Source organism: Haliotis asinina, chromosome 13 (assembly GCF_037392515.1).
Source record: "Haliotis asinina isolate JCU_RB_2024 chromosome 13, JCU_Hal_asi_v2, whole genome shotgun sequence".
In the NCBI taxonomy this organism is placed as follows: domain Eukaryota; kingdom Metazoa; phylum Mollusca; class Gastropoda; order Lepetellida; family Haliotidae; genus Haliotis; species Haliotis asinina.
The window spans coordinates 45,765,691-45,783,410 of record NC_090292.1 but is presented as its reverse complement, the minus strand read 5'-3'; the positions used below and the strand labels follow the sequence as shown (position 1 = coordinate 45,783,410).

Here is a 17,720-nt window from a genome sequence, read left to right as displayed (position 1 = left end):
CTTAGATGCATTTTGCAGCTGGGCTGCGCATGGAAAAAAGGCGTATCCATAGTAAGTCAACGAAGAAATTTACCTTTCAAATTCCAAATGGAATGTTTGCTATTGACTACATGCGATTTGAAGATGGGAGAGAAAGCATTATTTCGGATTTTAGATTGATGGATCTTAACATGTTACGTGATCTTGTCCCGTTATTAGTGACACTGAAACTGTTTAGTTCTGTGCATATGTCTGCGTGAAATGTTGAACTTATTAATGAACTTCTTGCTTCTGGCCAAACTATGAAGACATGTCAAGATAGTCACACAATCAATTTCTTAGTTATCAGTTGTGAACAGCGCCTCCGAACTTTAGTCTCCTTTCGTTTCTTAAAACGTATCCGAGCGTGTGGACAATACTCAGACATACCATCTGATCAATACAGACTATCCTCCCAGTCTCTAACTACGTAGAAGTATTCGCAATGTCGAGATACAAGGGCATGGTTGTGTGGGAATTTGTTCAGCTTGTTCTCACCATCACCATGACTTACAGTATAGCTTCACAGTCATGTGGCAATCTGGCATTTCACCATCATGAAAGTTTGGATGGACAACTGTTTAGTGAAACCTTCATCACTGAACGAAATGTTTCTGACAAAACTGCATGCTTATGGTGGTGTTTCCATGATCTTCTGTGCAACATGGTACTGCACAACTCAGCGTCCCAACGTTGCCGGTTGTACAGTTCATCCATCATCACTGGGGGTGTACAAGAAGCAGGCTGGCAGTTTTATACAGGTAACGAATGCCCTATGCCATTTGGGTGGTATTATTGTAATACACAATCTATGTTTGTTCTTTAAGGGCGTACTCATCTCTAATCCTGCTAAACAGTTAACAAATAACTAATCTGGATCACACAGTTTAGTTAGTGACATGATGAGTTACCCGTTTTTGCAGTTAGGATATTAAGCTGATATGGTATGCACTTTATCTTCCAGAAAGTTACGAGTTTTTTCCTATTTCTGACACCCCACTCAGGAGTATTGTGATTGATATTATCAGCAGATGACAATGCAGTTATTTAACATTGACTGGATATTTTAGTATAAATATATCACCTGCAATTTCACATGTTACAGGATCTCTGACCTTTCATAGAGTGTAAAAGAGATTATGATGTTGATTGTTCTTATGTATTCAATTATTTATTATAATTTTAAACAAACACTAGAAAACTGAAAACGTATGTGATTATTGTGTGGTAATGCATGCCTGCATTGCTATAAAGATGTTATATAATATGCGTTGTTTTCCTTTCAGTAGAATGCATGCATCAATATAAAACGATTTGTTGAAAACAAATTTATTTCCCGGAAGGAAAACAGTATGAATTCTAAATTATCTGACTGAAGTTTTCAGGATACATTGATCACTTGAAAATATGGTTTGTTCACATACACATGACAGGACACTTGTTTGCAGCGTCATGCAAAATATGTTTTCAATTTTCGGCAAATTTTGAGAACGGTGGGCGTTACCAGGAGAACAGTACATGCACCCTTTTATCGCAAACAGCTGGTCTCAACGCAGAAACTTAATGGTGATCTATCTATATATTTTTAGTGCTATCTTTTGCCTTGACACTAAACAGAAACTGCTTCTGAAAATGGATAAGGCAAAGTGTTCTTCTGCACGGGCGTTTTATATCTATAACATGTAATACAGAAATAGATTGTTTGGTGTGTCTCTGATATGTCTGTGTCGCTATATGATTGAAATACCTAATACGACTGGAGTCAGCGAGTATGGTTTTATGCAGCTTTTAGCCATATTGCTGCAATATCACGATGAGGAACACCAGAGACTGGCTTTACTCGAGAAAAAAACAAAATTAAAGTTTTGTGCCCAAAGGTTCATTTCCCTTAGAACTCGTTACACAGACTGTGACTTTCCCAGTCAAAGCCGTCTGAACCAATTATAATTTAGCTCCCAAATCAGTGAAACGCAGACAATAAGTCATAAACATCCAGTCAAGAAGTTTATACAATAGTGGTTTTGGACCACGTCATTTTCAGGGCCCCCGTTTGTGATTTGGGCCCCTGAGAAGGACTTTCGAAACCCTCTATTGCATACACTGCTGCAGATGCGCATGCAAAATTTTGTTAAAATCGGCCAAATATATAGTTTCCAAGATATGAACTTTGAAGTGAGCATTGGGTCGGTGGTGGAAAAGGTTTTTGGTTGCCAAGAATTGAAGACAATGTTTTTCAGATGGACTTTGAAAAAAGACAAACAATCGGTGCCAGGGTGTGCCGCACACTTTTTCGTATCAAGACAGTGCTAGCTTGAACAGTCAAGAGAACTATTCTCACAAAGTAAGCGATGGGATTGTGCTGTGACGCACGATCATCATCTCCTCTCCGAGGAAAGATCCCTACAGCCCTTCTTTCAAGTAGTACAAGTTCAGTTCTCCATCTTTGATGTTGACCAGGCCAATGTTGTACGATTTCATGTGCCATATGGAATTGGTGGCGCGATTTCTGCTGTCTCCCTCCTATTTGCCCAGCTGGTAAAAGTACCTAACGTTGACGCGAACCAGTAACACTTTCTCATCTCATCTGTTTCATCACTCCATGCCACCGCTGATGAGGATTCAACGGATTTAATTTTGATGGCTTTGACAGGTCTCTTACGCACGTGTCTGGACATCCACCACTAACGGTCAGCATGTGACCCATTCTGGGTTCCAGTTTTTGGGATCGATTAAATCCCATCAGAACTGGTTCAAGAACAGGTGTTCGACCAGGCTGCCATTGAATCTCCTGATGATGGCTTGGCTGCGGTGAGCTCTGGTGTCTGGTGGCTTTGTGGCTGAGGACATCCTTGGCTGTGGTGAGCTCCAGCCATGCCTCGTGTCACCTTTACATCATACTTGGCCAGCACCTGCGACATGGTTCCCATGAACTCGCGCCCATGATCAAGTTCCAACACGGCAGGTCAGGTCAGGTCAAGCAACTGTCTTTGTAGATGTGTTGCAACGCTATGGTGACTTAGTTCAAATCTTTGATCATCAGCAGTTTTGCTTCCTTGTAGTGACTGGCGACACCAACGACGGTCAGTGCAGACTTGTTTGTAGGTTTTGCGTCTCACTCTCTTGTGGGGGAAAAACTGGAGGTCGATTTGGCGTCAAAATGTCAAATTTTCTTCTTTGGATGTTCAAGGTAGACTTGCCAGATGGCTTGTTTTTGGAACCATGCTTTGTCTTTCGCTTCCAACAATCGAGATGCTTTGGCGAGCTTCAGAAGGTGTCCACTGCTTTCTGGTACCGTAAATATTTTTGTCCATGTAAGGATGTGTGAGCGTGTGTGTTCAATCAATTGGTAGATACGTGCTCGTGTTCGTGAGCGTAAGTGGTGACTCTATTGATGGTGACCCATCATTTCGTGTCCATGGGAGACAACGAGGTCTTGTTGATCACCAGTCTTAGTATTCTGTGTTTGCAGCTTCCATATGTTTTTTCGCGCCTTTCACATTTCTGGTTTCGTCAGCGGTGGCTTTCTTGATGAAGTACATCTTGGGTCTCAAGTTGATGTACTTGGCCATCGACGTGCCGGTGCAGTCGTCCTTCATCTTGACGAACACTTTTTTGTTCACTTGGCTGTGGATAGGGTGATCCTTGGAGTAGTTGCTGGAGTCATGCAGATGCATGTGTTTTTTCATTTCCTCGTATATACGTCCTCGGTTCGAATTTTCATCAGCATGGAATCTGTATCCGTGTATAGCACCTCACACCAGACTGCTTTTCAACATGTTGTAGTAGACATTGTACATCAGGTGTTTGGACAGGTCGAGGACACTCATCCCCTTGTAAACATGCTGATTAAATTTGATTTTGGTTTTGTTCATGTGCTGCACTGACAAGTCATCGTCGAACATCTTGCCCCGATTAAACAACGAGCTGGTATGGAATACTGTAAGGGACATTCTCGCGATCTCGACCTTTGGGAACAAGCCTTAAAAGCCAAAAGTGCGAGAATGCGAGATCGCGATCATGCATTCTCATGTTTTTGGTACATGCTGTCAAATCTCGCAAACTAAACTGGTCACATAAGGCCTCAAAATCATGAAATTGCAAGAACATGAGAATACGACCTTACATTTTCTCACGTTCTTGTGTTCTCGCGATCTTGCGTTTTAGATGTTGTCATTGTGCATGCACCTTATCCCGAGGTCACGGCCTTATCCCGAGGTCACGGCGCATGCACATGTTAGTAGTGATGTGGTCATGCTTCATTCATGATTTCAACTGCCCAAGTACCATTTAACAAATTTATGACAATGCTTGAAAATCCTATGTAGTCTATGTAAGCCTGCTCCCGTTTTTATAGTTTCTTATGTGCTTAAAACTCCTGAACATCTTCAATATAATTTAACAAACGTAATAGTGAACATGAATGTCAAATATAAGTGGAAACATGAAAGTGTGCAGAAGCGTGAAAAAATGTTAACGTCAGTGAGTGATAAACTATTGGTTAAAGCTGCATCAATTCGCGACTATTCGCAGCTAAGGGCACCCGTGGCGAGCCACCTCCTCGTGGTGGGTGCTGGGTAACGCCAAGAGCTCGCCGACACCCCCGTAGTGGACCCGGGGGGGGTAATTGGTCCACCAACCCCCTTGCAGTGGGTTGCGGCCCAGTGTGGGCGGAGGAGGGGATCCTGGTGGTTGAGGGCAATAGGAGCTTGCAATCGTGTTCCTGTTGCTCAATACACCACTTTGGCCCTGACTTCGCCTAGACGGGTGGTCGAATGGGCCCGGTTCGACCAATTGGCTGGTCATGCCAAGCCCTGTGCATGTAGTATTATTACATTTATTAATGCACATATATCATTTAGAATTGTTGTAACTTTGCACTTGGCTTTGTTATCTAAAACATTTTTGATTTTGAAATATGTTGTTCTGAATTTTGATATGAACTTTGCCTAGAGTCTTATGCCCAGAAGGCGGTGGCTCATGGGCCAATCTGGTGGATTAATTCTTTGTAATTCTTCTACTGGAGTATATCATCCGGGTATCCTTGATGCTGCAAGCTGGAGGCCCGCATGCTTTAGCATTGTCCTTGTGATACTCCGTGGTGGGTGGTGAGCTCGGATGATGAACCATATTACACTAACTATGGCGGATAAAACCCCAACCAAAAAAACAAAACGTCCACTTGATATTTCACCTGTTGATACTGACCATAGACCGTCTGCATCGATTGAATATTGGCCGCGTTTCGTTTTTATTAAGACTCCTGACTAGACACCGTTAAAGTTGAACCCTTTGCTGTATCCAAGGGTATTCAAGGTATTGCTGGGGAGGTGAAAAACATTAGACGCTTGCGTTCGGGTGCCCTGATAGTCGAATGCGGGAAAAAGCATGTACAAATATTGTACAGTGGAACTGCAGAGGATTGAGGACTAATTTGCATGAATTATAGCTGTTAGTCCAAGATTTTACACCTTCAGCGATATGTCTCCAAGAGACATATTTAAAACAGATACATTTGACCTTCGTCATTTTAATGCATATCATTGTTTTGCACCTCCAGGTGATAGGGCCACTGGTGGATCATCCATTCTAGTCAGACAAATCGTTATTCAAAGCCCCGTTTCACTTAATACTAATATGCAGGCTGTTGCAGTGAGAATTACGTTACACGTAGCGTTTACGCTATGCTCTCTTTATATTTTGTCGTCTTCGACGTTTGCCAAAACTGATCTTCAAGCTCTATATGACCAACTCCCGAAGCCCTGTATTATAATGGGATATGTAAATGGGCACAACCCACTCTGGGGTAGTGGAAATACAAACACTAAAGGTAAATTGTTGGAGGAGTTTTGTTCTGACAATGATTTATGTATTTATAATGATGGTTCCAGCACATATTTACACCCTGTTACAGGGACCTATTCTGCTCTTGACTTGTCACTCACAAATTCAGAACTACTAAATGAATTTGAATGGTCAGCCTACGATGACCTCTGTGGAAGTGACCATTTTCCTACTATATTAAAATCTGTAACTCCATCTGATGTTCCTCCATCATCAAGGCGGAATTTTAAAAAGGCTAACTGGGCTTTATATGAAACACTGTGTGCTGAAAATATTAAACCCGAAAGGTTTATTGACGTTCCTGATGCTATTAAATGCTTTTCCGTCGCCATCCTATGGTGTATAATTTAAATAAGTTTAAAAATTTTAAATGCTAAAGCGCGGCGTACTTTTAAACAGAACAAACGCCAATCTTGGCAAAATTATGTATCTAAAGTAAATTCTCGGACACCCATGTCCAAGTTATGGAACATGGTCCAAAAAATTAAAGGTAAAGGTACTAAATCCACTGTCCATCATCTTAAACATGGAGATCAGTTACTTACTGATAAATCAGATATTGCAAATAAACTGAGTGAAACCCTTGCTAAACACTCTTCCTCTTCTAATTATTTACCTAAATTCCAGCAGTATCAAAAACAACAAGAAAAGAAAACTATTAATTTCAATTCTGATAATGGGGAAGATTATAATGAAACATGTTCTATTTATGAACTCCATACTGCTCTTGAACAAGCTCATGACACTTCTACAGGAGCTGATAACATACATTATCTACTCCTGAAGCACTTACCAGATTCCTGCCTAGAGACTCTCCTAAATATTTTTGATGATATTTGAACATGGGGTAACTTTCCTCCGCCATGGCGTGACGCCATAGTAGTACCAGTACCTAAACCTGGACGTGATCATTCGGATCCATCCAATTATCATCCGATTTCATTAACTAGCCGTGTTTGCAAGACCATGAGTGAGTGAGTGAGTTAATATTTAACGTCACATCGGCAATATTTCAGCCATATCGTGACGAGAACGTTTCTATATTGAAATGAAATATGTATACATTATAAACACCTGTCGTCAAAGGACAGTAAAACAACTAGAATATCACAGTTACAATTAAAACTAGTGTGGAGAGTTAAAACGAATACCACTATTTGGACAATACAATATAAAATACGGGCTGTAGATCGCCAACAACTGAAGGTAGATCACCATACTAGGGACCATGGGGACTTACATTACTTTTGCTACCTGCATGGACCCTAGCTGGATTTACACCATCCCCTCAGCCGTTGGTGATTGTAGGAAAATGTAGCCGAAATTTAAAATGACAAAAATACTACGATTAAAAAATTGGTCAGTTTAGATTTCACTTTGAACGTTTTGGGACTTACGTATCCTCTCAGGGGGACAATAATTTTACGCTACTTTAACCCCCTTTGAGGGTACAGCCACGAACAATCGCAGTTGACAATTCGTACCACCATGGTTAAAATATCAGCTTTCTATTTACAAAACATATTATTCAAAATTTATGTAATAATTCTATTTCCTTTAAAAATTCAATAATTAAATGATAATTAACATTAAAAAGATCTTTCATTGTTTTGACATTAAAATATTTATCCCTTGTGATGGCAAAATCAATACAGTCAAGCAAGATATGTTTGACCGTGATTCCTTCATCACAAGGGATACAAAACGGAGGGTCCTCACCTTTAAGTATATATTCGTGAGTATATCTAGTATGGCCAATGCGACATCGTCGCATAACAACCTCCTCAAATCTGGACTGACAACCCAAGTAGGTGTAACCGATATAGGGTTTTATGGCATGCAATTTATTTATGCCTACTTGAGTGTCCCACTTCTTCTGCATCAGATCCCTGATATAAGATCTTATTGTAGCTTTATAATCTGAGTATGGGATAAGAAGTGGTGTCACAGATTTGTTGAGTGCTGCCTTAGCAGCGAAATCGGCCATTGTATTACCAGAGATTCCGACATGGCTTGGTAACCAGCAAAAGACGATGTCGCACTGGCCAGTAGCAAGATCATTGTATAATTCGATGATTTCAATTACAAGTGGATGTTGGGAAGACAAATTTTTAATAGCCTGAAGACAAGAAAGAGAATCCGAAAATATTGTGTAATGGTTATATTTAGGTTGCTTATTAATATATTTAAGAGCCGTGAGTATGGCATTAGCTTCTGCCGTGAAAATAGAGCTATTGTCGGGTAATCGGGAAGATATTATTCTAGATCCAATAACAGTGGCACAAGCCACTGCATCACCATCCTTGGATCCATCTGTATATAAGAATTTGTATGCGTCATATTTACTTTTCAACTGATTAAATTCCTGTTTATATTGAAGGTCATTAGTTTCAGATTTTTTAAATGTGGTCAGTGTTAGGTCAACTTGTGGTCTCACCAATTGCCAAGGAGGGGAAGAAAGGAGTCGAGAAGGAGATATACCATCCAGATCAATGCCGGCAGCAGCAATCAGTGATTTAGTTCGTACTCCAAGAGGCGGAACTAGAGAAGACGTTTTGTTGTACAAATCCTCATAAAGAGGATTAAATACACAGTTATATGCAGGGTTAGACTTGGTAGAAAATAGTTTTGTGATATATTGTAAGGATAGTTTTGTAGGGCGATGTCTTAGAGATGGCTCATCAGCTTCTACATAAAGACTTTCAACAGGAGAAGTTCGGAAAGATCCAAGACACAATCTAAGACCTTGGTGATGAACAGAATCTAATAATTTAAGATTACTTTTGCAGGCTCCACCATAAATTATGGAACCATAATCGAGTTTAGAACGGACGAGTGATCTGTATAAGTGGAGAAGGGTCGTTTGGTCCCCTCCCCACTTGGAGTTTGAAACAACCTTTAATAAATCAAGTGCCTTCAGACATTTAGCCCTCAGAGATTTACTATGAGGTAAGAAAGTAAGATGTTGATCAAATATCAATCCCAGAAATTTAGCTTCCTTTACAATTTTAATTGGAGTACCTGCAAGATGCAATTCTGGGTCTCTGTGTGGCTTATATTTCCGACAGAAATGGATGCAATTGGTTTTAGTTTTTGAAAATTTAAAACCATTTTGTTCTGACCAATCATTAATTTTATTTAGACACATCTGTAATTGTCTCTCAATCGTGTGCATATTTCTACCACGACATGACACATTAAAATCATCTACAAATAATGATCCATCAATGGATTCATTTAAAACTTTAGATAAGCTGTTTATTTTTATGCTGAATAACGTTACCGATAATACACTACCTTGTGGTACACCTTGGTCTTGATCGAAAATGTCAGACATGGTGGAGCCCACACGTACCTGAAATTGCCTATCTGCTAAAAACTCAGATATAAATTGACACAAACGGCCTCTCAAACCCATTCCATGAAGATCTTTTAAAATTCCATACTTCCAGGTCATATCATAAGCTTTTTCTAAATCGAAAAATATGGATACGGCATGTTGTTTTTTGATGATAGCATCCTTTACAAACGTTTCCAATCAAACCAAATGGTCTATAGTACTTCTATTTTTTCTGAAACCACATTGAATATTTGTTATAAGATTATTTGTTTCAAGGTACCATATCAGTCGGTTATTGACCATTCTCTCCATGGTCTTACATAAACAGCTGGTAAGAGATATTGGCCTATAACTAGAAGGGTCTGTATGATCCCGGCCAGGTTTAGGTACAGGAATGACGACAGCATTCCGCCACGAAGAAGGAAAAGTCCCTGTAGTCCATATATGGTCAAAGATACATAATAACACTTCAAGACAAGTGTCAGGTAAATGTTTCAATAACTGATAATGAATATTATCACCCCCTGTTGCTGTATCAGGTGCTTGCCCTAAAGCAGTGCGCAATTCATGTAAGGAGAAAACTTCATTATAGTCCTCACCGTTATCAGAAGTGAAATTAAATTTCTTTTTTTCTTCCTGGTTTTTAAATTTCTGAAATTTTGGTGTGTAGTTTGATGAGGAAGAGTGTTTAGCTAACGATTCTCCAAGTTTGTTTGCGATATCTGCTGTATCTGTTAGTAATGTGTTACCCTCCTTCAGATGGTGAACATGAGATCCGCAACCTTTTCCTTTAATTTTTTGTATCATATTCCAAACTTTAGACATTGGAGTTCTAGAACTGAGTTTAGATACATACGTCTGCCAAGACTGGCGTTTCGATTGTTTGAAGATACGTCGGGCTTTAGCATTTGATATCTTGAATTTGTTTAAATTGTGGACTGTAGGGTGATTACGGAAATATTTTTCTGCCTTCCTCCTGGCTTTTCTAGCTAGTTTACAGTCGTCAGTGTACCATGGTTTACGTATATGTGGATTTGTAGAGGATTTAGGAATAGTTTCATTTGCAATTGCCAGTAGTGCTTCTGAAAAGATTTCAGTCGGATCAGAAGTATTCAAAATTAATTCTGGTGTAATTGTACGTAGGCATAATGTCTCAAATGAAGACCAATTTGCCTTTGTAAAATTATATCTTGTCGAAGGTGGAATATCGGCTGGATGAATGAATGAAAGTATAGCTGGAAAGTGGTCACTTCCACAAAGGTCATGATGAACTGACCATTCGAATTCGGTGAGTAGTCTTGAATCTGTCAATGACAAATCAAGTGAGGAATATGTGCCTGTAGCAGGGTGTAGATATGTATTTGAATCATCATTAAAAATACATAAGTCATTATTTGTAATAAAATCTTCTAGGACCTTGCCCTTAGTGTTTGTGTATAGACCACCCCAGAGCGGATTGTGGCCATTCAGATCACCCATGATGACACACGGTTTAGGTAATTGATCATATAATGACTGAAGATCAGATTGGTGAAGACCAGAAGAAGGAGGAATGTACAATGAACACAGTGTAAACACCACATTTGATGTAATTCGAATGGCAACAGCCTGGAGATTACTGTTCAGTTTGACAGGGCTGTGGATCACTCCCTCTCTCACCAAGATAGAAGATCCTCCAGTGGCCTTTTCGCCTGGGGGAGAAAAACAATGATATGAGTTGTACTGACGTAATTTTATTGTATCTGTCTGCTTTAAATATGTTTCCTGCAGACAGAAAGCTGATGGTTTGTAGTCTTGGACCAGCAATTGTAAGTCATTAAAATTTGTTTTAAATCCTCTACAATTCCACTGAATTAAAGGTTGTGAACTAATCATCTCTTTGGCGGATTGACTGGAGATCTGGCACGCCCATTTCTTTTAGGCGATAGACTAGTTGTCCTGCGATGGATGTTTTCAGAAACATCCATCCGTTCCAGTGATCCAAACTTGTTGTAAAGTTTAACAGGATCATTTGACCCTTTGGATATCCTCTCGGTCTGTTTGTTGCGAGAGGAAGAGTCAATTTTATGTCTTGCTAACGCATTCCTTTCTTTCCTAGATTGGGAGTTTGGTGATGAATCATTATGTGATCCTGATCTCTGCGGAGGTGTCACAGAAGTAGGTTCTGAAGAATCAGAAATCTGTTCAGCTGGGAATGGATCTGCTGTCTGCGTAAAAGACTCAGATGAAGAGTAGGGCTCAGGATTTACAGAACTGATCCATGTCAAATCTGTTTGACACTGAACTGTTGCTGAGGAAACTGTTGGCTTTTTGAGAACGGAAGCATATGTTCCAGTCTGGTCTGCATTGGATACCAGTTTCTTTGCTTCTGTGTAAGAAATATTTTCTGTACATTTTATTTTACTTATTTCCATTTCTTTTTTCCATACTGGGCAGGCTTTGCTCGATGATGAGTGTGCTCCAGAACAATTCTGGCACTTTTTAACATCACTGGTACAATCTTCTGTAACATGGGAAGTTTGGCTACAGTTTGCGCACGTGATTTTGTTCTTACACGAATTATACCCATGACCAAATTTTTGACATTTAAAGCATCTCAATGGGCTTGGTATGTACATTTCAACATGCAAGTTGCAGTACCCTGCTTTAACTGATTTTGGCGCCGTTGGAGATGAAAAAGAGAATAAGTAAGTGTTTGTTTTGAACGTTTCAGTGCCTTGTCGCCTGGTAAATCGTTTCACAAACGTAACCCCTTGATCATGCATTTCTGAAACTATATCAAACTCTGACATGTCATCAAAGAGTCGATCACTATCTCTTATGATGCCTTTGCTGGTGTTCAATGATCTATGAGGAGATACTGACACTGATATACCGACAAGTTCCTCGATTGACATTAGGTTCATGGCTTGCTGTCGCCTGGCACATTCAATGAGAATAGATCCATTCCTCAGACGTTTGATAGTTTTCACATCACCTGCAATTCCATAAATTCCCTTAGCAACCGCAAAAGGGTTTAATCTGATTGGTGTCTTATCAGGTGTTTCCATCACCAAGAATCGGGGCCAATACTCCACTGATTTTGATATAGGAATCATATCATCATTCTCTGAATCAACTTCCAGTGTACGTTTTGATTTTTTTATGGGGGTTGGAAAAGCCATGGTTGTATGATTAAGTTTCGTCATCTCTACTCCCCACCCGCCACCGAGTGCTAATAAAGGCGATATCCTATTGCCTGTGGATGTCCATCAGACAGATACCAGGGATATAGAGATGATATACACCAGTAGTAAGGCCTACCAGTTTGGCCCATGAGCCATCGCCTTCTGGCACTGGCATCTAGGCAAATTTTCACAAAATTGAAAATTGATTTATTATCTTATACACAAAATAGAACATTTCAACATTGCATCCAAATAGAACCAAGCCAAAATATGATAGAGCAATGACATTTAGTGCTCAGGGCTCAGCATGACCAGCCGATTGGTTGAACCGGGCCCATTCAACCTCCCGTCTAGGTGAAGTAAGGGTCGAAGGGGTGTGTTGAGCAAAGGGAACGCGGTCACAGGCCCCCAGTGCCCTCAACCCCCAGACTCCCGTCCTCCACCGACACAGGGCCGCAACCCACGGCAAACGGGTTGGTGGACCAAATATGCCCCCGGGTCCACTACGGGGGTGTCGGCGAGCTCTTCGCATTACCCAGCACCCACCACGAGGAGGTGGCTCGCCACGGGTGCCCGCAAGACCATGGAACGCATGATAAATAATCGACTTGTTTTGGTACTTGGAAACAAATAACGTAATCACAGATATACAGTGTGGTTTCCGTAGAAACAGAAGTACTGTTGATCACCTCGTGCGACTGGAATCATTTGTTAAAAACGCACTAATTAACCAACAGCTCGCTGTGTCTATCTCTTTTTTGATCTTGAACAAAAGCATATGACACTACTTGGAAATATGGCATTTTAAGAGATTTACATGACTTCGGATTGCGAGGTCGTTTGCCTGAATTTACAGCCAAGTTTTTAAATAACAGACAATTCCAGGTCCGTGTGGGTTCTACCCTGTCTCATCATTACAATCAGGATCAGGGTGTTCCACAAGGCAGTATTCTGTCTGTCACTCTTTTTAGCATCAAGATCAACAGTTTATCTAAAGTTTTAAACGATTCAATTGATGGATCGTTATTTGTGGATGGTTTTAATGTTTCTTGTCGTGGTAAAAATATGCATACCATTGAACGACAATTATAGTTGTGTTTAAACAAGGTTAATAAATGGTGTCTTGAAAACGGCTTTAAATTTTCTAAATCGAAAACTAACTGCATACATTTGTGTCGTAAATACAAACCACATGAAGACCCTGAACTATCTCTAGATGGCACTCCCATTAAAGTTGTGAAGGAAGCGAAGTTTTTAGGTCTAATCTTTGATTCACATTTAACGTTTTTACCACGTATTAGATCACTTAAAACTAAATGTCTGAATGCACTTGTTGAAAGTGGTTTCAAATTCTAAATGGGAGGGGATCAAGCTACCCTTCTCCATCTATATCGATCTCTCGTGCGTTCTAAACTTGATTATGGTTCCATCGTCTATGGTGGAGCCTGCAAAAGCAGCTTAAAACTATTAGATTCTGTCCATCATCAAGGTCTACGACTTTGTCTTGGCTTCTTTAGAACTTCCCCTGTTGACAGCCTGTATGTCGAGGCTATGAGCAGCGACGTATAAAATTAGCCTTACATTATGTAACAGAACTATGTTCAAATGAGTCAAACCCTGCATATAACTGTGTTTTCAATCCCCTGTATGAGGATTTATACAATAAGAAATCTTCTCTTGTTCCGCCTCTTGGTCTAAGAATAAAACCACTTATTTCTGCTGCCAACATTGAGCTGGAAACCATAGCTCCTTCCCGTCTTCTTTCTTCTCCTTCTTGGCAGTTGGTTAAGCCACAAGTTGACCTAACATTAACGACATTTAAAAAATCAGAAACTAATGAATTACAGTATAAACAAGAATATAATCAACTGAAACATAAATATAGCAATTACAAATCCTTATTTACAGATGGGTCCAAGGACGGTGGCGCTGTGGCTTGTGCCACTGTCATTGGATCCAGAACAATATCGTCTGAATTACCAGATAATAGTTCTATTTTTACAGTAGAAGCTAACACCATACTAACAGCTCTTAAATATATTCAAAGACACCCGAAACGTAAACAGTATATAATATATTCCGATTCTCTTTCTTGCCTTCAGGCTATTAAACTTGGAAACTTCCACTTTTAATAGAAATTATTGAATGGTATAATAATCTTGCCACTGGCCAATACGACATCGTCTTTTGTTGGTTACCCTGCCACGTAGGCATTTCCGGTAACGCATTGGCCGATCTTGCTGCCAAGGCAGCACTCAACAAATCTGTGACGCCACTTTTTATTCCATACTCTGATTATAAAGTTAGCATTAGAACTTATATACGTGATCTTATGCAGAAGAAGTGGGACACCCTAGTAGGTATTAATAAGTTACATGCAATAAAACCCTCCATCGGTTACACCTACTTGGATTGTCAGTCCAGATTTGAGGAGGTCATCATGCGGCGATGTCGCATTGGCCACACTAGATATACGCATGGATATTTATTGAAAAGTGAAGATCCTCCGTTTTGTATCCCTTGTGATGAACGAATCACAGTGAAGCATGTCCTGCACCATGTAGGTATAAATAAATTACATGAAATAAAACCGTATATTGGTTACACCTACTTGGGCTGTCAGTCCAGATTTGAAGAGGTTATTTTACGACGATGTCGTATTGGCCATACTAGATATACTCATGTGCACCTGTTAAAAGGTGAGGATCGTCCGTTTTGTATCCCTTGTGATGAAAGAATCACAGTCAAGCATATCCTGACTGCTTGACTGTGTTGAGTATTCCATCACAAGGGGTCCGTATTTTAATTCACGAACTCTGAAGGATCTTTTTAATAACACAAGCTCTCATTTAATCATTGCATTTTAAAAAGAATTAGATTTATTGACTGAATTGTAAATAGTTAAATACTTTATTATTGGAAGTTTAAACTGATAACTGTGCTTGTTAGTGGCTGTATCCTCAAAGAGGGTTGAAGTACTGTAAAACTATTGTCCTCCTGAGAGGGTAAGTAAGTCCACAAACATTCAAAGTAAATTCAAACTTTCCACCTTTTTAATCGTAGCATAAGTGTCTTTTTATTTGCATTACTATATTTTCCAAATTGCTGTCGGCTGAGGGGATGATGTAAATCCAGCTGGGGTCCATGCAGGTAGCAAAGGTACTGTAAGTCCCCATGGTCCCTAGTATGGTGATCTACCTTCAGTTGTTAGCAATCTATAGCCCATTTTTATATTGTATTGTCCTGTGCAGATACATTGTTTTAGGTATAGTTACTAGTTTTATATTCTACTCTGTGATATCCTAGTTGTTTTACTGTCCTTCACTGACAGGTTTTATAATAGACGTATATTTCATTTTAGTATTAAATGTTCTCTGCACGATATGGCTGAGATATTGCCGATGTGACGTTAACTCACTCACTCTTACCCTCATGATCACATTTGCCACATATGTAGCAGGTATACTTTTTTCTGTACGAATTTGTTTGATGGAAAAACTACTGACAAATAAGACGTGTTGATCGCGGGATGAAACGTTCCACACGCATTGCAGAACATCCGACTTTGATAAAAGTAGGTAGTACCTGGGACTCCAATGTTAATAGATACGTGTTCGATGGGAACACGTGGTCATATTTTTAAAAGATGAAACGTTTTGATTTGATGACACCTTGACATGTGCGTTCAGGCACAATCAACTGATTCATTGGCAAGACTTCGGTCTGGTATTTGACCTTTGGAAAAAAATGAGGGGGTTTTGCCTGCGGGAGGATTTTGACATTCTATGCACTTTGAGGGGAGATATGGTGCGGTTAATTCCTTATCCTGATTACCTTCATGATGAGAAATCTGCGTTGTGTTCAGTAGCCTGCAGCGACTTCCGGGTCCTGAATGCACTCTCGGTGATGACGAATCAGACCCACGTGGATGTCACCTGCTCCTACGGATTCTCCAACCTACTGACCACGTCAGGCAAATGTTTCCATCACAACGTACCACTGGACATAGGACAGTGCCTGCAGACCCTCTGGACTGACTTGGTAACCCTCTAGATTGACCCAGTAATGTTACACATTTAAGCGCATGTTCTTCAACATATATGCATCCCTTCAGGTTTGATGTGTTAACTTATTGTAAAATACACTGACAGACGATGAATGATCTTACCATTATCAGCCTAGTTTTGAAAGGACACGAAAGGTATCACAGTATACTTCGATTCATTAGGAAAGATATATAAATTACACATATTGCTTCAGTTCTACATAATATCTTACACGCGCCTCAAGTTGTTTTTCAACATATACTTTCTCACAGTCTTGTTTGCAACAAACCCGTGAAAGTCCCGGGGTAGAATAGGCCTTCAGCAACCCATGCTTGCTATAAAAGGCGACTCTGCTAGGAGGCAACTAACGGGATCGGGTGGTCAGACTCGCTGACTTGGTTGACACGTGTCATCGGTTCCCAATTGCCCAGATCGATGCTCATGTTGTTGATCACTGGATTGTCTGGTCCAAACTCGATTATTTACAGACCGCTGCCATATAGCTGGAATATTGCTAAGTGCCGCGTAAAACTAAACTCACTCACTCACTGTTTGCAACAAGTGCGATTATGCTTGACGCCTCTCCCTGTCCCCTGTGTAGTTGTTGTGTAACACACACCTGCACATTGTCTTCTTTGCAGCACGTGCAAGCATTCTGGGCATATCTCCCTGCTCCTTTGTCCACTGGTGCGGAGATTATTCTAGAGGCAGTTGCAGATGGAGTCACCCAGTAGGTGTTTGTTACACTTATCAACGTTTTGACGGATGAATTTCCAGGCTACGAGCGTAGGTGGTTTTGGTAAATGCTTGGCTTTGCTGGTACGGCTGGAACGGGCTTGAGTGAATTATGATTGACTCTAGATGAGATGATAATTCAAATGCAGTCTGTTAATAATCTAGAAGGAAAGTATAGGCAATATTCATGGTCAGAAATGATGGAATTGTTCTTCAGCCACCATCCTCGTCAGAAGATACTGAATCAGGTGGTTATCCTAGCGACTTTGTTGACGCATGTCAACGAGTCTAGTTTATTATTATGATTATATATATATTATTATTGATTATTATGTCAATCACTGGATGTCCAGTTACCAACCCCAAAACATATCTTGAACTAATGGAAACAACAGACAACGTTTTGAGCTGTATAATGGCTAGTGAATAATAATCATCTTCTTCAGCACTCGAATATATCTGACTGGTAAGGACCCCAGTAAACTGGTGTTTCATCTGGCTGTTCGGTGGTCTCCCTCCTATGTCATCATCTACAATACTGCTGCTAATTGGTATTGGGGAAGAAGCCTGACG

The 17,720-nt window shown here is 40.2% G+C and overlaps 1 protein-coding gene across 1 annotated transcript; it reads left to right on the top strand.

Moving 5' to 3' along the window:
* Positions 1–481: 481 nt before the first annotated feature.
* LOC137259590 (uncharacterized) lies at positions 482–17,146 on the top strand. The gene is made up of 3 exons (XM_067797209.1): positions 482–779; positions 16,232–16,407; positions 17,054–17,146. Exons 1-3 carry the CDS (start codon positions 482–484, stop codon positions 17,144–17,146), a joined length of 567 nt encoding a protein of 188 aa, XP_067653310.1.
* Positions 17,147–17,720: the final 574 nt, after the last annotated feature.